The 24,156-nt window shown below is 31.5% G+C and overlaps 3 protein-coding genes, 1 long non-coding RNA gene and 1 pseudogene across 6 annotated transcripts; 2 read left to right on the top strand and 3 right to left on the bottom strand.

The window, feature by feature from the left end:
* The first annotated feature begins 311 nt into the window (after positions 1 to 311).
* On the top strand, positions 312 to 1,661 carry LOC123227058 (peroxidase P7-like). The gene is made up of 4 exons (XM_044651683.1): positions 312 to 575; positions 661 to 852; positions 929 to 1,094; positions 1,185 to 1,661. Exons 1-4 carry the CDS (start codon positions 354 to 356, stop codon positions 1,583 to 1,585), a joined length of 981 nt encoding a protein of 326 aa, XP_044507618.1. The 5' UTR covers positions 312 to 353; the 3' UTR covers positions 1,586 to 1,661.
* On the bottom strand, positions 1,581 to 4,057 carry LOC123227059. Of its 2 annotated transcripts, none has more exons than XR_006504433.1 (2): positions 3,307 to 4,057; positions 1,581 to 2,981 (listed from the first exon to the last, which is right to left on the bottom strand). It is a non-coding gene; the product is annotated as an uncharacterized LOC123227059 (long non-coding RNA). The 2 variants fall into 2 exon arrangements; XR_006504434.1 differs by having other exon boundaries at positions 1,581 to 2,961.
* A 1,908-nt stretch (positions 4,058 to 5,965) lies between these two features.
* On the bottom strand, positions 5,966 to 7,362 carry LOC123227846 (protein NUCLEAR FUSION DEFECTIVE 4-like). Its single transcript, XM_044652967.1, has 2 exons — positions 6,373 to 7,362; positions 5,966 to 6,169 (listed from the first exon to the last, which is right to left on the bottom strand). Exons 1-2 carry the CDS (start codon positions 7,360 to 7,362, stop codon positions 5,966 to 5,968), a joined length of 1,194 nt encoding a protein of 397 aa, XP_044508902.1.
* A 10,887-nt stretch (positions 7,363 to 18,249) lies between these two features.
* On the top strand, positions 18,250 to 19,790 carry LOC123228375. 2 transcript variants are annotated; one of them, XM_044653754.1, is made up of 4 exons: positions 18,250 to 18,484; positions 19,002 to 19,130; positions 19,254 to 19,427; positions 19,547 to 19,790. In XM_044653754.1, the coding sequence occupies exons 1-4, from the start codon at positions 18,407 to 18,409 to the stop codon at positions 19,646 to 19,648; spliced, it is 483 nt and encodes a 160-aa protein (XP_044509689.1). In that variant the 5' UTR covers positions 18,250 to 18,406; the 3' UTR covers positions 19,649 to 19,790. The 2 variants fall into 2 exon arrangements, with proteins under 2 accessions (XP_044509689.1, XP_044509687.1); XM_044653752.1 differs by having other exon boundaries at positions 19,251 to 19,427.
* Positions 19,791 to 19,889: 99 nt separating this feature from the next.
* LOC123227845 lies at positions 19,890 to 21,162 on the bottom strand (annotated as a pseudogene).
* Positions 21,163 to 24,156: the final 2,994 nt, after the last annotated feature.

The following is a 24,156-nucleotide window of genomic DNA, read 5'->3' as shown; positions in this document are numbered from 1 at the left end:
TGAACTTTTGGACTTTTATGCATATGAAGGAAGACCCAATTAGCTTGAAAAATGCAAAACATTTACATTGCTTTAAAAATAAAAAAGGAATTTAAGGATCCCTTAGTGGGGTTCTTTTAGGGGCCCTTCCTCATCCAAGATTACTTGTTAAATCTACCCAAACGATTACATTATGAATCTCCAAGATTACCTGTCATGTGGCAATCATATCAGTTTAGAAAACATAAATAACAAATACGATAAATAATTTATTGTCAAAACCATAGGTTGTGCAGTAGCAGTTGTGACAATTGTTCAAGTATAAAGTAAGGCATCTTCTCTTCTCTGATGGATACCAAAATATTGACTTCTCAATGGCTTCTCAGGGCTTGCTGGGCTTGCTCTTTCTTGTCCTTTTTGTCCTTAGTATCGGCACAACAATTGGAGCAAATAGCCAACTCTCCCCAGATTACTACCAGTCCACATGCCCAGATGCATTATCAATTGTGCAGCAAGAAGTTGCTGCTGCAATACAGAATGAAACTCGAATGGGAGCCTCTTTACTTCGATTGCATTTCCATGATTGCTTTGTTAATGTACCACTTGAGCTTCTCATTTTTCAGCTAGGCTGATTATTTGTTATGTTTAATGAACTAAAAATTGAATTAACATAATAAACAGGGCTGCGATGCATCGATCTTGCTGGATGACAACGCTACCTTTGTAGGAGAAAAAACAGCTGGAGCAAATAATAACTCAGTTAGAGGTTTTGATGTCGTTGATAATATTAAAGCTAAACTTGAGCAGGCTTGTCCTGGAGTGGTGTCTTGTGCTGATATTCTTGCCATTGCAGCCAGGGACTCGGTTGTTTATGTAAGCTTCATTTTCAATATAGATCAAAGTTAATTTGTTGATTGTTAATATTTGCTTAAATATGCTTAATTTGTAGCTGGGGGGTCCTTCATGGAACGTTAGATTGGGAAGAAGAGATTCAACCAGTGCTAGTAGAGATGCTGCAAACGCCTTTATTCCTGCACCTCGTTTCAATCTAAGTGCTCTCATATCAAGCTTCTCTGCACAGAATCTCTCAGTAAAGGACTTGGTAACCCTTTCCGGTAATCCATTCGATTTCAGTCAGTCGATGCAACAATGTTTTATTGACATCAACAATCTTGCTAAGTGGGATTCTCTAAATTGAATTGCAGGCGCTCACACAATAGGCCTGGCGAGGTGCACAAATTTTAGGGCACACATCTACAATGATACAGATATTGACTCCTCTTTTGCAGATTCATTGCAGAAAATATGCCCATTTACCGGAAACGATGATGTTTTAGCCAATCTTGACTACCAAACACCAACCTGTTTTGATAATTTTTATTACAAGAATTTGCTGAACAAGAAAGGCCTTCTTCATTCAGACCAGGAGCTCTATAATGGCAACAGTTCTACCGATTCTCTAGTACAAAAATATGCCACAAACAATAATGTATTTTTCCAGGATTTTGCCAAGGCTATGATCAAGATGGGAAACATCAATCCTCTTACAGGAAGTGCAGGAGAAATCAGGAACAATTGCAGAAAAGCCAATATGTATTATGTGTAACAAATCATTGAATTTTAATTAATATGTAAGGCAATTTAGCCCTATCTTTAAAAAAACATAAGGCCGATTTTTACAATCGCTTCCGACAAAAAGATTTAAGGAACTTACATTGTGGTTAGCATAGTAGTTATTACAACATATATCAAATTGTTCTAACCATACAACTACTATTTGACGAGTTAGGATGCCTTGAATGCAGCATAAACATTATATTTCCTATCTATTCCCCTCATCAATTTCAGCAAAGTGTGCTCTCTTCTTGTCAACAAAGTCTTGAGACATGGTATGTGGGGAATAATCATCATTCTTCTGCATTAAAATCCCAAATAGATTACGATCTCAGCTCAATGACTATTAATGCGGCACCTCACCATAAAACGTACTTCAGGATATCTATGCTAAACCAGGGAGGAAGCTTCTGAAACATAAGATCTTAGGATAATGCAAAATAGCACAGCAAAGAAAGACTAAAGTTAGACTAGAAAACAGGTTCCCAATTTCAGCAAAAATAATATCAACCACAACAATAATAATAATAAGGCAAATGCTGATGTGAAGGAATCCTGTCCTCTTAATAGAAACAAAATTTGTGAATTCGCATGAATACAAGGGAAGCAAGTGATTATGACAATAGATCACACTTCTGCCCAAATAAGTAAATATGATCAGTGTTTTGGTCGATATATAATGATAACACAAATTTCATACACAATATGTTCAGTCAAGAATTATTGACTCAATACAAAAAGAAAAAAAGAAGAAGAAGAAGAAGAAGAAAAGAATCATTAGAACATCCATGCAGAACAAGAAGAAGTTAAAGACAGCAAATTAAACAAAGCTTTTTGTAATGCTTTATAGATGGCTTGGATGGAACAGTATTCCCACTTGGCTTTGACTCTGTATAAAAGGAATGAACATATGATCAGCATTAACAGATAGAGTAGACAGGAAAGCTGACAAAGAAGCATACATAAGATATAGATAAATACAGACGCAGTCAAGTGTAGGGAAAAATAAAAGTAGCGAATTTCCATATGAACTAAAATGCATTGCCTCCATTTTGATCCGACTACGGAAGCGAGTTCATGATTCAACAGATTTAATTACCTCTTTCCCGTGTAACTAAACAGAACTTCAGCTTGAAGAATGAAAATGATTGCAAAAAGCCAGCAGAACATTATTTACACACTTGCTCACTTGGATTTTGTCAGCATAGCAAAAACCCAGAGAAATAACATCACAAATGGCAACAGAAAAGAACTGGCATTACACTATCACTACTCAGGTGAGCAACTAAGAATCCGAAGGCAGAGCTACTTGCCTTTATTTTTCCCTCTTTTCGGCGGTTCTTCTTTGACTATAAATCAAGCACAACTCTGCAAACGTATTCATTACCCTTCAAAATGGGGTATAAAATTACAAGAATATATAAGCGAATTCAGAAAACCATTACATGTATTCATGATTTAAACTTGATGTTAACACTAAATTCAAGTCCGGTTTCGTTAAAGGCACTATCAATTGGCTCCTATAATAAATAATTAAAGCCTGAAAAGGCGAACACAGATTAGGCATTTTAATTTTGATGATAATGGAACAAAACCCTCAAATGAATTCAAAAATTTAGCCCAATATCATTAAAATTAATTTCCAGTTCAAAATCCAAAAACCCTAAGCGACTCGAGTCCCCAAATAATCAAAATAAAAAATAAAAACATTACCAGAAACTAGCGTAGAAGCAACAGAACAGAAGCTAGGAGTTTTAGTTCCAGTTTTGCGGTGGTTGTCACCACACCAGCCTAGATAGTAAAATCGGAAAAAGAAAATATGGCACTGAATATGTTCATAAAATTTTGATAAGGGAAAAGTACTGGAAGTACATATACACGGGTGATATAGATTCAATTAGAAACCGATTTACTGTTTAATTTAGTTTGCATGAAAAACTGAATTGATTTATAGTTCGGTCAAACCGAATAAATCCGTCAAAACCAGTTGAACCGGATTTGACCAAGCATAATCCCTAATTTGATTTCTATTCTATCCCACCGCCGTATTGCACACAAAAGAATCAAGGAAGCTGTAGAACTGCATTCTTCCGTTCTCAATCTTTCTTCCCGCACAGCCAATCATCTTTACATTGATTCAGAAATCCCCAAACTTGACTCAATGTCATTCTCTTCCGATTGTTAACTCTCTTCAGTCTTCAATCTTCATCACAGATTTTTTTTTTGTTGTGAGGTGTTAATGTTGCCGGACGGACTTTTTTGGCTTGGGGATCGTTTTGAACTTTGAATGTAACTATGGTACTCTGAGCTTGGGATTTCAAATTTATTGGCTTGGGATTGTTTTTTCAAATTTAATATCATTCCGGGTTGGTATTTAAACTTATTTCTAAGATTTTCCTAATCTTCTAGACTGCATTTTGGATAGTTAGAAAGAAAATCTCTTATTGTTGATAATGAAGGAAGGAGATATTAAGACCTGTATCTTCCTGGAGTTGCTTGATTAATAGGTTTGGTCTTTGTGATGTCATGCAATCATTTTTGTTCATTTGGCATTTAGAAACTCTTCGAAAGCGGGACACTCAGAGAAGTGACTCCAGGAATTTACATGCTTAGGAATTTTCTTCAGAATTTGTGCGTTAAAATCATTCAGTTTTTTCTTTTGGCTTGTGAAATGATCTTTCTTCATCGTTTCCATGCTGTAAAAGTCTAGTAATATTGACAGAATCAACTCTTCCTGGAAAGGAATTTGTACCCTTAGATACAAGACTCTATGAGCATTACGGATCATGGAGGCAACTTTTTTTATCAAGCAACGCAATGGTTAAGAACAGATTTGGCATATTGCAAAAACACCAAAATTAAACGTGGGTATTTCTTCGCCTCTTTCACCTCTCATGGACCTACCTGACAATCTAAGGAACAAGCCTGCCCAGTTGGTTGGACACATCTTTCTGTCTACCTACTTAATGAAATTCACAAAATAGATAAGAGCAATATTTTGGGTACACAAATATATACACACTCATATGTGTCATCATATGATTGGTTATTGTTTTATTCTTAATTCAAAATCATCTAATCACATGATGACACATATAAATGTGTATACATTTGTGTACCCAAAATAGGTATACATAGTTTTATTGAATAGATAATCACTTGGAGTAGATTTGGTTTTTAAAACTAGATAAAGTATTTATATCTGTATCTATAAACATTCGTTAAATTTAAAAAAAAATTCTAATATTTTAAATAATAGAATTTAAAATATAGTACAGATTCTGAGTATAAATCAAAACCTATCTAAAACTGACTTTGTAAGTTTCAGATTTTAAATCTTATTTGTAAGAATCGATCAGTTTCAATTTTGTAAATTTTCACAAAATATACGAACCACTTACCCTTAATTATTAGAAATAATATAACATAATATTTAATTAATATTTAATTATAATACTCTCAAATGTGATATATAACCAAAATTCAAATACTGTTAATCAAATGCAAAACATATAGCTAGTTAATAAAGGCTAAATAATGACAATTCTTACTCTTAAAATTTTAAAAAATAAAATTCCTATTAATCATCTATTATTTTTGTTAGTAAATTTATTAAATTTTCTTAAAAAAGACTGTTTACCTGTTTTATTAAAATTACAAAACAGCTACTAAAATTTAATATAAAAGTTAAATTATTATTATATTTTAATCAATTTAAAAATTTATTACTAAAATTTGTAAAAAAAAATATGATACTTCTAATCAATTTAAATACGTTACATTTTAACAAGATTTTTAAAAGCATAATTATCATTTTTGAAATTATTGAAAAGTATATTAAAATTTTAAAAATATTCATAGACTTTTTATTTCAATTCCACAAAACACTAAAAAAAATTTCATTTACTTTAATATTTTGAAAATTATAATATATTCCTTAAATTTTTGTAAAAAAAAAAAAATACAAGCAAAAGATAAAATAAAAAGAATAAAAAGGAAAAAAAGAAAATAAATCTTTCACCTAACTGAATTTACTGACCCAAGTGGATGGGTGGTAACGGTCTATCATTTTCAGCATACCTTCGTTGGGAAATAGTCTTTTGGCCTATTTACCTCGATGGATTTTGAGAGACAAATAGTTCCCTATAATTTCAGTTAATTATTCTTTCATGTTCGAATATACAAATAAAAACTTAGAAGAGTTCCAATGGAAGAAATAGATCACCAGATAATGAAAGTTAACTGATGGCATTTCAAGCGCCCCAAGCATAAATTATGGTGTCCACTGGCTTCTTTGTCATAATTGAGAGACGCCAAGTAACCAAAGAGTAAAGCGTCTAAGGGAACATTCGTGGGAACTATATTGGTTTGGTTAACAAGAGAATAGGAGCTGCTGCTGAAGAACTCTGACGTTGAAGATGCAACGATGGCGGTTATGGCTCCGAGACCAGTTGCAATAATGCCTGTGCTGATATGTAGACACATCCTGCTGCTGCTGATAAGCAAGAAGAACGCTTAAGGCATTAAACTCATTATCAGCATCGTCAATGCTGGTTTCGAGATTATCGATGTTTCCCTGAAAAACAAGTAATAGATATGAATATATACGTAATAGATAGGTAATTGAAGAATTTGTAGATGTTCGAACCTGGTATACCAAGTGAATATAAGTGAAAAGGTCCTTCCAAAGAAGCTCAATGTTGGAGAAGTTGCCAACAGAAATAGAGCTTTATGGTAACCTTGCGATTCTGAGATTATTTCTAAGTTGTTGAGACAAACCATTCCCAGCGTAACCCCACACATATTTATCATGTAAAACAACCAGAAATCCACACTCTTCACTGGCTCCTTTAACCCATTATTATCTTTTGCCTCCACATCCATTTTATCAGTGACAACCTTTTCTTGATTTTCAACAGTGGTTGTGATTCCTTCCACTGTGTCCTGAGCGTCCCATTTTGCTAAAGGGATATGCTTTGCAGCTATCATCAATGCCACTACAAGTGGTAATATTACCACCACCATTAAGTTCACTGCTCTTAATTGCGGTGACATTTGTGTAAAAGGTTGTGAAATATTTTCAACAAAAGCGTAGACCCCAGTTGCTATAACAATCACAAACGCAAAGGGAACCAGTTTTGCTTCTTTATATTCTCCCACCTCAATTACACAGTTTAACACTACTATGGCTAACCCCACTGCGGCTGGGGCAAGGCAACTCAACAGGAGATAGAGCCTGGTAGAATCATGAGAAACCAATTTTCTCCCTTGAATTCCTTTAACTAAAGAACTATATACCTTTACAGTCAGCCCTGAATATATTGATGCTAGTTCAGTAACATCGTCTTGCGTGTGCTTGAAGTTTTTAGCAGCTATCAAATCACAGTATGCGTTAATCCAACAAATGCTATTTCCTGCAAGAACATTGAAAAACAAGATTTGCCAGGAAGATAGAGAGGGATAGTTTGCGGATATGGACAGGTACTGCACATCATATCCAACTGAACCAAACATCAATCCAATTACTACGATCATCCATTCAGGAAGATGCTCTTTGGCAGCAGTTGGAAAGCATCCCAAGACCTTTCCTCTTTGTGAAGCCACAATAAGATTGTTAATCTGCACTCTGGTGATTCCATAATGTTGTTTCATTAGGTTTGAGCCTACTGAGTAAATGAAACGAGTTCCACTCATGGCTTGTAGCAAAGTAATGCTTCCCAAAATGAGCCATGATAATGAATACTGTTTAAACCTTAATGGGTTGCCCATGTTTGTTTTGGAAGCTAACTAGATATGGAAATGGTTAAGTTATGTTAGCTTTATAATGAGTTGCAAAAGGAAGAAAGCATTGCATGAAACGCACTAGTTTTTCATGAGTTATATTTATTTTGAGTAACCATCTGTCTATCATTTACCAGATATAAACAGCTTATAACTTGCTGTACAAGCTAGCTTTCATAAAATTGAAACGTTAGGCAAATGGCATTGTTGCTTATGAAAATGGCAACTGTTTTTTGTGATCACATAGTGTTAACAATCCACCATCCATCATCAAGAATATACTACAACAGTTAACAGAATTCAGACTTGTTAAAAAATAATCAAACTCGATCCTAGTTTGATCACTTCATAGTTAGTTGATAAGCTTAAATTTGCATTTTCAATTACATTGTTTTAATTGAACTTTGGTTCATTGCAATCTCAGTTCTACTCTAATTTTGGTTATATGTTCTTTTGTAGGAGAACGAGTAAACTTGATGCAAAAACGAGAACTTCGCCCTTGAATTAGATTGATTACAGCAAAAGTTAGAAGGAAAATGAAATTTCCAAGAAGAACAAGTATTCCTAGTGAGGAATGAACATTCTAAGTTTGAATATCAACTTAAGTCTAAACAAGATTGTTATAAAATAAAACAAATTTAGAGCTAGAGAAACGGGCATTCCAAACTTCACCAATATACCATAACATGATGTGAAACGACCATGGAAATGATCAAGCAGAACCAAGGAAGTATGGGTATTATAGGGCAAGAACGCCCATTCCATCATGCTAGTTAATAGTTTGTGATTTTTTTCATTTGAAAGCTTCATGTCTTTTAGATTTATGGCATATTCTCTCAAATTTTTGGAGATCTTTGAGCATGATTTCAAAGACTAAGGATGTTAATCGATCAAAGAGGGTTAGATGTCATGATTTCATCTCGTCGGTGATCTAAGAAAGTTCATTTTACCTATTTTTATACTTATCAAATATTTGTGATGTTAATAATGAATTTAATTGTTATTTGATAATATAGATATGATGTTTAACTCTATTAATAGCTAATTTTCTTGTATTAAGGTCATATAATAGTTTATCTATGTTAATGTATTGTTGCTTAATCTCATTTTAATAGAATGATTTGGATTAATTATGTTAGTTGTATGATAATGATTTTAAAGTTTGTGAATGTTTAATCATAACTTACATGATTGTATATCTACTTTTGAGATTGAGAAGAGATAAAAGATTAAACAATCATTTTATTATACACAATGCAGTATAATAAACAAGAGAGAATTCGATTTATTTGTGTGTTTTTTGGCTATAAGTTGACACACAAGTTTCATCCTAAGTTATGAACTTCAAATTGTAATGTATTTTATTTAATTCAACTTCCATAAAGATATAAGAAGTTATTAAAGAAAATAGACTTTTTATAACCTACTAGATGGTATTGGATGTAAAAAATGTCTACCGTTATGTTATTAATATTATGGATACATTTGATAATGTAATAATATTGAATATAAAAAATGTCATACCTAAACCTTTGTATAATTCATTATTTATAAGACGAAAAGGCAGGGATAATAGTGTAATTACATAATGAGTATAATTGAACCCTAATACAATTTATCTAGACAATTGATCCAATTTTATTTTTAGAGAAAGTGATCTCTAAAAGGTCGGCCTTAATTGTTATCCAGTTATGAGTAAAGATAAAGATTAGATGTGATGTTATGATCCTAAGAGTTGGATTTGGTATGTTGAAAAGATAGTAAGAATGTTTGAATCTCCCAAATCCCACTCTTCTAGCTAGTTTTGGATAGAAGAACTTATACCATTTGTAGAGTCGATCTGTGTGTAAACAATTTGACTTGCCACTACGTGCAATTTGTTCAATTAGTTTCTATGTATTAGCTAGTTACCTCAGTAATATCACTTTCATGAGTTTAATTAAGAAATAGTCTAATTACACAATAATTATCCCTTAGTTTATTGAGTGAGGGTAAAACTTTATAAAATATTTATCTTTTTACACAAATAAGTGACTATGAAAAATCGAGATTTTTGTTTCAAAGCATATCATGAAAACAACGTTCCACTATATATGAGCATTGTATACCAATGTCGTTACTACTTCCTCTTCGTAGCAAGGCCAAAATGAATAAGGATACTGTTTCTCCTTTGTTTTTTGTTTTTTAAATAATTAGACTAAATTTTTTACACTATACTTGTGACATTTTTACATCAATGAAAATAAATATTTAAAGCATACCTCTTGTCGCTCTTTTTGCTTTTACATTGTGCGTGTTTTAATCAACTATACCCAAAGAACAAACAAACTTGAGGACCTAAGCAATTAACCTTGTGAACTTTTAGTGATAATGTGGTGGACTTGATGATAACTATTAGCTATAGTGAAATTATATACTTAATTTTTTTTTTTTTTGTTCATACAAAGAATTAAAAGATAAATTTTAATTAAAAAATAGTTTCTAAGTATGAATCAAAAGCTATCCGAAACTAACAATCTCGGTTCTAGGTGAGAAACAACCTTAATCAATTTCAATTCCTAATACTAGCAACTAGTTGGTTCCAATTCTACTTTTGGTTTCTGAATTTTTTAGAGGGTCCATGGAGGCTCACCCATAGATTCTAAGTAGTAAAATAGGGGACCCAGCAGGTTTTGAGTCTGGTTCTAGTTCCCCATTGTATTTGGAACAAGAATCAACTTGGAATAATTTGAATCTTCAAATAAGAGTACTAGATTAGATGTTAACCTAACAATTTTCTTTTCAATATAAAAAACATAAAACGAAATCGTTTTGCTAAATTAATTACTTGATTATTTTTTAATTCATACAAAGAATTAAAATACAAAAATATTAAAAATAGGCCCTGGATAAGAACCAAAACCTACTTAGAATCAACTTTAGTCGCAATTTTGATTCCGAATTTTAGGGTTGATTTTGGTTCTTTTTTTTTTTTGTAAGGTACTTAAAACTGCTCTCCTATAATATTGGGTAAGTATATACCATTTATCTTCTTTTAAATGCAAGTATGACTTTCATCTTATACACGACTATGGACTTTGGAAGAATAAATTAACATTTTTAAGGTCCACTACAACTAAGGTTAAATAAATTAATTTACTAATTAATCTTACAATTATTTATTAACTTATAACAATTTAAAAGACACATTTATCAATTATAATGAACATAACAAAATTAGATTCTACATATTTAAGATAAATAAATTAAATTATATAATGATATATAGGATCCATAAATTGTTTTAATAGCTTTAAATGTGATTTAATTTTTCTTAAGTTATATTTAAAAAAAATTGTGTTAGTTTAGTCTACTAAAAGTTATAAATGTGGAGATTAAAACTCATATTACACAAAACCAATTGACTTAAAAACTAATTATCTTGTGTTAAGGTTCAATTTCTCATATTTATATACCACTTCCTTGTATTGTATTTATTAAATGTGGAACTTTAGTCTTCAACACTTTCCCTAAAGTGCAACCACCATAGACTATTAGACCCGTCTTTTGATAGAAACATCTTAGGTTGTTAGACTCTTTGATACTATGTAAAAATACATATTGGGTCTATAAATACGAAGATTAAAACTTATATTATAAAAAATCAGTTGACTTGTGTTAAAGTCTAAACCTCTCACACTGGTATTGTATTTATTAGATATGAGACTTTACTCTCTAACACAATCAAACTACTCGTGAGATTTAATGAATCATACAATATCAACTCAACCCGGCTTAATAAAGCTCAATCAATCACAATTTATTTAAACTTTTTGTGAGTTTAATTTTTGTTATTGATTGTTTACAATAAAAAGATCCAAGAATGGTTATGGCAATTGACTTAAATGGGCACACATGAGACTCTGCAATTAGCTTGTGTACCAATCCTGCTATGTCAAGACATATAGCAAATTAATTTTGTTACGGCTGAATTGGGTCCTTTGCACTATTTTTTTGGGTATTCATGTTACAAGATCATAAAATAATCTCTTTCTCTCCCAGACTAGGTATGTCAAGGACCTTCTTCAGAATTATAACATGCTCCATTGTAAATTGTTTTCCACTCTGCATATAGTAACATGTTGTCTACAAGTACAAAACTTGCTCTCTGATCCCTACCTCCTTTCGCAGTTGCATGTGAATGTACTTTCCCGAAGAGCAACTCACGTGAGTTTATCTAGTTAGTCACAAGAATCCTACACGTAAAATCTTTATATAGATAAATATAACTTGCATTATGAGAAGAGGGAAAAGAATATTAAAAGCATATTATATATAAAACAGTAGTTTTTTTTTTTTTAATGTTGATCAATTAGAGATGACAAAAGAAAAAGTTTTAAGAGAGAGTGAAATTTTCAAAAAGAGGTTAAGGAAGATAATGCATGAGTGTCTTGGGTTGTCATCTAGCCAAAATATTTCAATTTTCAAGTGGTATATAGAATGTCACGAGCAACATTTCTGATTTCAGAAATGAGAAGTATTATTTGCATAAATAATATGCATAATTTTGTGTATAAACAATGACGTGTTTCATACAAGTGAATAGTTTTAAACTAAAAATAAAATAACACATAATCACATGTAAATGTCATTATTTGTGTATATAATTTTATTGTTCAGAAATACCTCGACTATGCTTTATTGGGAACTAGCTAAAATATGCTCTTATTAATTATTATTTTGATGCCATTTTTTGTTTTGTGTTTTGTTTTATTTTGTCACATGACATGAAAAGCATTTATAACAATATTCAAGTCGTCACCAAAACGTGTACAGATCAACAAATTAAACACTTGCCAATCAATACTAATATATTAGTTAATTACTAACCAATTTTTTTCAAAAGAATGAAACGTGCGAATGAGAACAAACAAAAGCTAGAAAAAAATCTTCTTGATCTCCAACTTTTTAGCAACTAAAGCAAAACCAAGGTTCATTTAATGGAGTTAGTGAAGGTTTCAAACTGATGGAAGCAGTACTAGATGATGACTCCATAACTAAGTTCTAAGGAAGACTAGGTTGAATAGACCTTCAAAAGTTTGAGACAAATTGCTTATCTGTTTGATTTGTATCTTTCTCACCCTTTTGGCTGTATCATCATACTGATAAGCATCCAGTCACGCTCATTCGACAAAATGTTGAAGTTCAGTGTTCTTCAAACTTTGAATTATGCCATTCGACGTTATAAAAGTTGTTTGTATTTGGCAGAGTGCAGACAGACTTAGCCATACACTTACATACCACTACTGCACAAAAATAAAAATAGCTATACCTCCACTAAATGCATCTTCATTCAAAACAACATCAATTCAAAATGTGACTCATACAACAAATTTAAACAGCTTTCGAATTTAGTGTAAAATAAATGAGCTGTGAAGACAATTTTTAAGTATTAAGATATGGATCAGAATTAAAAACTATATCTTATTTTTTTAATATTATTTCCGGAATATTAATAGAGGAGGTTGCAAACCCTACCTTGGGAAAGATTGTAAGGGAAAGCAAGAGACAAGGTTGGAGCAGTGAAGATTTATGGAGAGAATTGTTTTGTTGTAATGATTAAAACGCACACGTGAATAGGTGGGTGCGTGATTTGTCTGTGTAGAATGGAGACAATGCTGGAAGCAAGGAGCCAACTCCAAACTTGCATTTGAACTGTGAAATGCATATGTTGATAACATCTCGTGACACGTTCATCCATCAGAGATCATATACAGCTCGCTAGGAAACAAAAGTTTTTATTTTTTCATCTTTTAATAAGTTTTTTTTATAGGTATTGTATGATACCTTCCAACCCACAAAATTCCATTTGAAGTTTACCTCTACATGTATCCAACTTGTTTTGACAGTGATAGGATATGTGAAGTCAGATAGAGATTGAAGCATATAGACCTAACCCTAATTTGTGAAATAAATAAGCAAAGAAGACGAAAGAAGAGAGCAAAAAACTCTTAGAAAAATATGAGAAAAATTAAGAGAGATGTATTTGTTTATTAAAAGCTATAATTAAAAATTACATAGACCACAACTTATATATGAGTGTGGTAAAAATATCAAACTAGTCTTTTAGTTTATCAAGTGATAGTTAAGGCCACTTTATTTGTAAGATAGCACTTTAGTGTCTTAGATTTGACAAACTTGTACTTTCACCCTTGTATACTAATAAACAGTAAGCATCAATTAGATGGTTTGGAATTTTCTTATCCGATATTTAGCAATGGAAAAGGGAAAGTTTTTCGACTAGAGACAACAAGCAAACATCAACTAAACAAGAAATTTGTCTAGAATCTTCTACGGATATTCTCATATGCCACATCCATAGCAAAAATAGGAAAATATTCTAACCATCCTAATTGAGATATTTTCTATTTTGTTAATATGTCTTTTTTGTTCAATTGAAATAGAAAAACAATGTTGGTGTTTTATTGGAATAAGGAATCCTAAGTTATCCTAATTCAAATGCAATTTATCTTAATAATCATATAAAATATGAAGTATTATGTGAGAGAGAAGAGACTACGTAGTCAAACAAAGTTTATTTTATTTTTTACATAAGACAATTAAGCTAATAATTATATCGTAAATGTAGATATTTCGATCATTAGGTTAAATCATATTAAAAAATTTATCTTATTTTTTTTATCTTTTTCTCAGTTTTGTTTGTTTCATATCATATCATAATAGACATATTAGAATCTCTTCAATTCTAATGGTTGCTATCTTAGGCTATCTTGCGAAAAGCTCAAAATAACATACATTAATTGGTAATGAAAAATTACATAAATAGTTTGACACTAAAAGAAAGGTCTTTGCTGCAATTAATCCTTCGTCACCTTCATAACTCAAAATATTGGCAAATCCTTCATCAATGGTTTTGCATCAATTCATATCCAAAGGTTTTTCCATGCTTTCTAACAAGCTAAAATATGATAAAATGTTCCAAAAACAATCCTCAAATCATAAATAAGGTAATACATTCTCATATTATCTTAAACCAATCATGAACTTGCAAAAACAACATTCAACAAGCATAATATTCATATGATTGCATCAATATAACCTGAACCTATTATTTATCCCTAAAATCAATGCATGCATATTGTTATATCGAATTACAAATCACATAATCATGAAGATGTTAGCCTTTAAACCACTGTCAACGTCAACATAATATTTAATTTCAATTGTATAATTACCCATATCATCATCTTACACATACCCATTTACATCATATGATTTAATTAACATTCAACAACATATTACATTATTGAAAAGCAAAAACAAAACTCAACATGTCTCCTACTTGGTTTCTAAGTTGCAAAATTTGGGGTCGAATTTGGTTTCTCTTAGCTGTTGGAATCTCCCCTCTGATCGTTAGATTAATGCTCTACACGAACCATTTTCTCTCATTTAGAATATTGGATAAGGATGTTGTAGAAAATTATGGGATAGTAAGCAAAATTTGAGATAATGTGTCTTATATAAAAAATTGTATCTATGTATGCACAAGCATGAACCACTCCATGCACAGTTGTGCAACACTTTAAAATATTATATGGGACACATTATTCATTATGCTAACATGGTATTGAATGAATGGATGTGCAACTTTCATGGATAGTCGTTTATCATCTTAAAAACTTAACAAAAACACTTATCTAAATTTGTAACTCCTGCCACAATTATCTATAACCTTAAATACATATAAAATGATAGTTTTGCCCTTGAAAATGGATTTTACAATTGTGACTAGTGCATTGGCAAGATTAAAGACAAAATTTTCATGAATTCAAGGTTTTACAACTAAGTCATGATTGGTATAGACAAATAAGTCTAAGTATAATAGATTCACTCAAGATAGATTATCTTATGATAGGTGTATTGAGATTTCAAGACCAAGTTTGTATCTTACATGATATTGAGAAAAAACAAAAGATTTTGATAGAGGTTTATAGTAGTCTTTACACAACACATCACATAAGTGTAAAAAAAAAATTTTAGCTATCTAGTATAAAGAGAGATATGGGTGAGTTTGCAGTTAGATACTTTACTTATTTGTAGGTAAAGACTAAACATCAAAGACTGTTTAAATGTGAAAAAAGAAAAAGGTATTAACTTTCACTTACATAAAGAAAAAGTAAAAGCATATATGTTAGACTCAATGATACTAAAAACTCTTAAGATTAAATATTCATCATCATACAAGTTAGGGATAATGTTCTTCTAATCAATTAGAAGACCTTTAGAAAGTGTATGAGGACCTATAGGAATAGCTAGAAAGAAGACTTTATGCAAATGTTGGTAGTTTATATCACTATCTCTCTCCTTTTATAGCCAAAACAAAAAAGTGAAGGAAAGTTCATCTTAATCATTCAATCTCATCCTTAGAAATGTGTCGGTCATGCCAAGATGTAAATAATGCATGATCAATCATATTCCATAAAGAAATGGAACAATAAGATGGATACATAGCTCAAAATGTATGAAGTTATTATGATGCTAACTTGCATGTCTCAATCTAAAATATGTGATAAATCTCAACGTGGTGGCATCCCTTTCAAGGCAAAACATTCTTGAAGTTGTTGAAGTCCTCCTCACACTTCAAAAACTGAAAACAATTGTTGTGCTATACCTTCCACTCTGCAAAATTTTTATTCAAGGCTTACCTTAACCTATGTCCAAGTCATGAAGACTACCAACTAGCAAATGCTAATCACCAATTGAATGGTATCTTATATGTATTCCATCCAATATTCAACAGAAAAAGCAAGAAAGCTTTTCAGGTCAAGACAACAAGCAAACATTTGCTAAACGAGGAATCCATATAGAATCTTTTGTAGATATTTTTCCTTGTTAATAGAGATATTTCTTATCTTATTAATATTCTCTTTTACTTTAATATCATAAATCATAAGTCATTTTAATTTGTATATAATTTATCTTCAATAATCCTGTAAATATAAAGGATTATGTGATAGAAAAGGCATAGGTATAGTAAAAAAGAGACAAAATTGAGTTCTATTGTATTCTTAACATAATACAAACCAACTAATATCTACACTGTAGACGCATATATACTTATCATTATGCTCAATCATGTTAAAAACACTGTCTTACCTTTTTCTTTTTCTTAGTTTTAATTGTTTCATGTCATTACCGTGGAATCTCTTCAAATTCTTATCAAGGTTATATTAGCTTATCTTGTACAAAGTTCAAAATTACATTAAACAGTTGATAACAAAAATTCATTTTGACAGAGTAAATAAGATATGAGATCACGCATAGTTATATATAGCGACAGGACAGAAATCATCCCACTAATTTCAATGTATGACGTTCTTAGTACAAGAGTGAGAGAGTGATGAAAAGGGAGTTCAACTTCAAGGAAACGACAGGTTTGGGTATGGGAGCCAGTAGCCGGGCTTGCATGTGACTTTCTCGGCTATACAAAATTTGATTATATAGAAAATGTCTCTAAAAATATACGTTTCCATAAGAAGATAGAACTTTGTATTTTAATCAACTTAAATTAAGCATGATGTAATCGGTTTCTAACCGAATTAACTTATATTCCAAGAACTAAGATCATATCAATGGAGTGGCGATGGTGATGAGCAGGGTAGAAATGGCACGTGTAGAGAAAAAGACAAAGAGATGAAGGCTGGTGAGTGTTGAGAGAAAGCCCCCGTGAGGAGTATTTGGAGGCATTCTAAATTCACAACCAAAGCTGCTTTTTTTGCTTCTTCCTATCCTCTTCACTTCTTTCGATGGTCATTATCCTTCACTACCTCTCCATCACGAGCTCATGATTCCCCATTTTTTCCCCTTAACAAAAATATAAATCCCATTTATATATCCTTTTTTTCCTTTTCCCCAATCTGCCCACTTTCACTTTATTTTCCTTTTGTTTCTACTTTCCTTAAAAGAAGACGAAACCCTTTTCGTATTTCAAACTTATAAGGTTTGAGAACTCCTGTTATTTATAGATATATTATCCTCAAATTCGCATGATTGATTTGATACTTCGCCCAAAGATCAAAGCAATGAAAGGGCAATAATCTTATATAGAATTCGCATACTTTATATATAGTAGTTTGGAGATTACACATTGATTCTTAGTTATAATCAATTGGTGCGATACAGTGAGGCGTTACCTTTGCATGTTCAAATTTATACAATGCCTCTCTCTCTCTGTCATGAGTAATCAATGCTTTTTTCACTTATACTTCAATTTTTTTTTTTTTAATTGAAATGATAAAGGTATGGGGTGGCAAAAGAAATGTGCATTTATTTTCATTAAATTTTTGGACTCTCACTTGATGGTTTTATATTTTGAGAATAACGACATTGTGAACTATACTAATATATTCCATTCATTATAAAAACATATGTTCCATTTAACAAAATTTTATTTTAATTTACTAATAAACAATTTCAAATTTTATATATATATATATTATTGCAATAAAACTATGTATACACATTTTTTATACACAATTTGTATACACAAATGAGGTGTTATCATATAATTTGATGTTTTTTTATCATATGATAACACATATTTTAAAATCACATAATTACATGATGACACATCACTGTTTACATGAATTGTGTACAAAAAATTGGTACACATAGTATTGCTCATTATATTGTGATAAACTAAACTATTTTACCCAAAGAAAGATTAGCTATTTTTAATTAATTATCATCAACCAAATTAAGTCCATGATTTCGTATGCATGTTTGGATGATGAGAAGGGGCAATCTGGTAAGTTGATGAAGATTGTCTTATTTATTTGTTGTTGAGAAATTGAGGCAGTCATGTGCTAAGGATCATATAGATTTGAGAGTTCATCCCCTCCTTGAAGTTTAAACAGCCTCAGCCCTCGCTGTTGATAGAAAGAAAGAAACAAGAGAGAGAAATTGAGAGGGGCTCAAGAGAAAAGGGCAGCTGAGAGAAAAAAAAAAAAAAAGAAGGAAAGAAAACTACACAATGGTTTCAAGGGAACACAAGAAAGCAGCACTGCATGAGAAGCTGCAACTTCTTCGTTCAATTACTAATTCTCATGCTGTAAATGCCCTTTCTATCTCTGATGCCTTTCTTTTCATTGGCTTTCTTCTTTCAATTCTTCTCATTCTTAATAGATTTGATATAACCATCTCTTCATCAATTGTATAAATCCTTCCTCTTCTCTTTATTCCTCCATATCTTGCCCCTTTTGTGTCACTAAAATGACTAAATTCTATCTTCGTCTTCATCATATAAATCTGTCTTATAATACATGTATTCTAACTTGTACATTTTATTCTTTAATCAATCAAGTCTTTCACATTCATGAGGATTTCTCATCATTCTCCACGTCATGTTCATTCTTTTAGGTGGACAATGGAAACTTATTATTGACTTAGTCCGTAAGAGAACGCCATAACAAACAAGCTGTTGTCTATTAAGTCTATCAAACCTGTGTCTTTTTTCGTTTAAACATTTATTTAGTAATTGATTAATCTACGATTTTGAGGATTTGAAAAATGTTCGACCGGGTGGGTTCTAACATTTATATTGATTTTGTTTGTTAAATTCGTGGCAGCTCAACAAAACATCAATCATAGTAGATGCATCAAAGTACATTGCAGAGCTAAAACAGAAAGTGGAAAGACTCAATCAAGATATGGAAAATGCACAAACTTCAAATGTTCACCATAACCCTTTGCCTATTGTATGCTCCATTTATTTTTCTACTTCATTAAATCATCATTTTATTAATCATCTACTGGGTTTTTTTTCTTGGCAACTATGCTCGTAATTGATGCAAGTTTTCACGTCTATGTGTACACGGCAGGTTACAGTGGAAAACTTAGAAAAGGGTATTTTTATAAATGTGTTTTCGAAGAAGAGTTGCCAAGGCCTACTTGTCTTCATATTAGAAGCCTTCGAAGAATTGGGTCTCAATGTACTGGAAGCTAGGGTTTCTTGTACTGAAACATTCAGTTTACAAGCAACTGGAGGAAAATTAGTAAGAATTAAAACAACTTCTTAATTTGTTTCATTAATTAATGCGTATAAAATGACTTTTAAGTAAAATTTCTGAGACATTGCATAGCATTAATCTGTTCGTGATTTTACTATTTGCAGTGTGAAGAAAATGGTGAAAGCATTGATGCTCAAGTGGTGGAACAAGCCTTATTGAAAGCTATTAGAAACTGGAGTGGAAATGCTGATCAAGATTACCCATGATGATGAATCTAGGGTTATTATTTCAAATAATTTATGTGTATTAATTTAAATTAAGACGATTTCATGTGCTTGATCTTGGAGGTTAAATTTGATAGTGTGGAATTGAGTCACATGACAAAATGAAAAAGTAATTATAGAACAAGGTGAGATCAATTTTACCAGATCATCAGCATTTCCTTCTTAGGTTCATATTACTGATCATTATATCCCAATTAACTTTGAATATTCAATGTAAGGACAATTATCTCCTACTTTTAGCATCCGAAAGAAAAGCCCTTGTGATTTGTACACTTGAAAGAGAATTTTTGGGAGCAAATGCTTCATTTTTAGGTAAGAAAACAATGTCCTCCATGTTTATGACAATGAAGTTCTGGGCAGTCTCCTTCAAAGTTTTATCAGAACAAACGTCTGAGATTTCAAGAACATTTGATGAATTCAAGGAAGCAAACATATGCCACTCACAAAACTCCCGCAAGTATGGAATCTCATACTTATCAGATGCTAGAAACAATGAGTTAACATGCTTCTCCATTTTCTCTGAAGCCAAGCTCCCGCTGTAGAGGATTCAAGAAGAAACTCTAGCTCCTCCTGGTTCAACTCTGGGAGGGTAATGGTGTCATCATTTGTTCTCTAAATGAAGTGACAAACCCACAAAGAAAATTTAATATTTTGTTCAGCTCCACTTCCACTTCTTTCATGCTGCTCACCATTTTTAGGAGGATTGCTAGTGGCTGAGAGTTCATAATTAAACAAGAAAGAATGAATTAATGTCAATATTTGATTGGCAGAAGAATTATTATCTACTCAAAATGGAGTATGGCAATGTGAGATTCACAAACTATATACTCCAATAAGTGCTTACTGAATTTCTCATTGACAGTATTTATATAAAAACTACCATAATATTACATAAAAACAAAATCTGAACATGTCATAGTAATATGAAAAACCATGTTGATAGGTTGGGCATGGACCCAACAAACGGAACCCACTAATGGGGCCCAATCTATAGTGTATTTCAGGTGTACTTAGAAAGTTTTATCTTTGTATTATCTTCTAGCCCAAACCATCATAAAATAACCCAATTAAGGGGGTGGGTAAATATATGCAATTGCCACATATATTTCAATAGGTATCATCTACATTTTACCTTATTTAAGGTAAAATAGCAAGATTTTCAACTGATTTAAAATTTCGATTATATTGTTTGATATCTAGATTGTTATAGCATTATATTTATGGGCTAAAAGGTTACAACTTTCCTAGAATATAAACCAAAGAAACAAATGTAACCATAAAATAACATGAAACAAAGCTTGTCTTGTAAGAATATAATTCGGTGAAGAAACCATTGAATTCATGGTTTTATCTATACTTGCTTTATCATGATCACCTTCAATCTTGTTCATTAATGTGATCATACTTTTAGTTCCCTCATAGCCAGCTCCACATATGGTGTTCATAGGACGCCTCAATATAAATGGCATCGAGCTCCAAATAAGCAATCCATCCATGAACAAAATGAAGTAAAATAAAACTTCTAAGAGGAAGAAGAAAAAGAAGTCGGTTCCTCTTATGAAGAACCGAATATAGCAAACTCTTGGTTTTTGCCTTGATTGTTAATAATACTTTAGGTTTGGTATTAATTGAATCTATTGCTAATTAAGTTAATCAAAGGATCCACAAGGATTCCATGAATGTAAGGTGGGCATATTTTAATACAAAGGAAATGACCAAACCATCTTTTCATCACGTGGACTTGGAGATGATTAGACAGTGAAAGAGATAAAAGAGAGCTGAGGGAAGTTGGTGAGCATGTCTAATAGAGAGAGTTATAAAGAAAGAAACATAATTTAATAAAGAAAGGGGCTTGGTTAGAGAAGAATGAAAAAGTTAGGAAGCTAGAAAAGGACTTTCCAATGTCACAACATAAAAAGAGGCTAGTCAAAAAGGTTGATCTCGCATTCACAAGAATACCTAATTGTTTTTAAGCCTCATCGTTTTAATTAATTATTTTATTTTTTGCAAAAAAAAATTTTTATTATTCATATTGTTGAAATATTTTCAAAGGGTATGTTGAATCACAGGGATTATAATTCATAAAATAAAAAATCATTAAAGATGATGACATTCGTCCACCCTCAACCTACCACTTTTCGCTGAATTCTATTGATCTAATCAAACTCTTCGTTCAGATCAAGGTCAAAGTAATTCAAGTCCTAGTGGCCTAAGTTTCTGTGCTTCTATTGTCCAGCTCGAATTCTATTCACTTGGAGCCCAATCCTTCTGTTTGCACTGTCTTGTCGCTGGTCCCCAAGTGGCGGTCGCATCTCCACATTCTAGCTTGCAGTGCTTCTCCATCAAGGTCGAACTTCCCCACCTGCAACTAGCAGCATCTGTTTGCACGGTGTAGCTCGCTAGTTGAGATCGAGACCAACTTTTCCAACAATATGTTAAAATAAAAGGCAATTTACCTTTGTTATGTCTCTTAAAGATAGTTTGAATAATAAAATAATATAATTTTAAGTATAAATAAAGGTTTTAATTTTTTTTAAAAATATTTTAAAATTAAACTCTTCTGATTTATTAGTTATTCACAACGCACACATAAATATATAGTTTTTATATTCTTAAGATAGGTTTACATAGTATTAACCTTCGGAATATGTATTATCTTAAAATCCATCAATCTTTGGGTTTGTTAAATATGCATGAAGCATGAGATGGTGATCATTTCCTAAGTTTGGTGTGGCCCAACAACCAAAAATAGAAACATTTAGACTGACATGCATTCGAAGAGAAACTAAAACAGCCCACAGATTGAAAGTAAAATTTACTTGTTTCTCTGCGCCTTCCCCTCGATATACCTAGTAAAGAACAGTTCTTTTACCATCTCCAAGGATAAACACCGTTGGCTCGTAGTTCATACTGCAATCTTATAACATGGAGTGACAGATAATACAAGAAATTAAAATACGTTAAACTACTACATTTATCATCATTATCATAATTTAGAGGCTTTTCTTCAGAGATTGATGCTTCAGAGCATCCCATCAGGCCACAGGATGCTGCATCTTTGCAGAATCGGCATTTTGTTCTTGTTTGGTGCCAGTGCCGCCGCTCTTCTCATAGTAGTGATAAGCTGTTGCACCTGAAAGCACTGCCAACGTTATCGCTTGTGCATGCATCCTGGCATGAATTAGCCTAAGGCTTGGTTTCATAAGAGTCCTTTTACGTGTGTAAGCCAGCGATGCCCCAATAGCTGCTGCCCATATTCCTCCTGCAAAACATGCACATCATCAGTAAGAATGTATACATAAATACAGAATAGTCTCGAGTCTCTACTTACCAATGCTGGTGAGCTTGTGATCAGAAACCCATGACTGAATAGACTCCATCTTTTTCTAGTTGAATGCTCCTATTTTCTTCTTTACAAATTCTGAAAACTCGATTGAGTGAGAAAGAAGTAGGAGCAGTTGGTACTTATAGATAAGGAGTGAGGTTGAAAGTGACAGATGCAACTTTTTTAATGGCCCCTGGATTTAGTGTTCACTTTTCTTGGAACACTGAAACTAACCTTAAACTAGAGGCTCCACGTGCCGTGGTTTTCCCGATTCCTGTACATGTATCAGACTCTACAGCCCGGATGCTGCCTCTCTCTTCCATTAGACTTTATCCACTGTTTTGAGAGCCGGCCTAAATTGAATAATTTAAGTAGGTAAATCATTAATAAATCCATAATTTATCTTAATCTTATAATTTGATTTAATTATATATAAATATTAATTTATTGATCAAATTTAATAAATACATTAAATTAGAAAAATTATCTAAAATCAATAAAATTATAAATATATAATACATATTTGAAATAAAATTTTATATATTTCATATTTTTTATATTTAAAAATTATAATAAATATTTGATATTATTAAAAATAATAATAATTTAATAATATATTAAACCGATTGATTATTTGATTAAACTGATTGAATAACAAACAAATGAGATAACTAATTCAACCATCAATCTAATTTTTAAAATATCGATTATAACCCACATACATTAAAATAACATTTTCGTAATTATGTATAAGCCAATGACTAATATTTATTATTAATTAATCTTAAAAATACGTTGAAAAACATATATATATATATATAGATGGTGCATTTGATCTGAATAATCTTTTGTTATGTATTTGGTTAGATGTAATAAAATAATCCTAAATAGTAATATTATATATGCACATTTTTAATATATAATTTGAGTACATAGATGATATGTCATCATATAATTGGATATTATTTTATCTTTAATTCAAAATAGTTAAATCATATGACAACACATCATTTGTATACCAAAAGTATGATGTATAGTTTTATTGTAATACTAAGATATTATTTTACTTAAGTATCTTTAAGTATAATTATTTTAAAATATTTTTTATATTACTCACCATATTAATTGAAATTAAAAGTATTTTTATATTAAAAATTTAATAAGT

The sequence above is a fragment of the Mangifera indica genome, chromosome 10, assembly GCF_011075055.1.
Source record: "Mangifera indica cultivar Alphonso chromosome 10, CATAS_Mindica_2.1, whole genome shotgun sequence".
NCBI classification, from domain to species: Eukaryota; Viridiplantae; Streptophyta; class Magnoliopsida; order Sapindales; family Anacardiaceae; genus Mangifera; species Mangifera indica.
The sequence above is the reverse complement of the archived record's forward strand: the minus strand, read 5'-3'. Positions and strand labels throughout refer to the sequence as shown.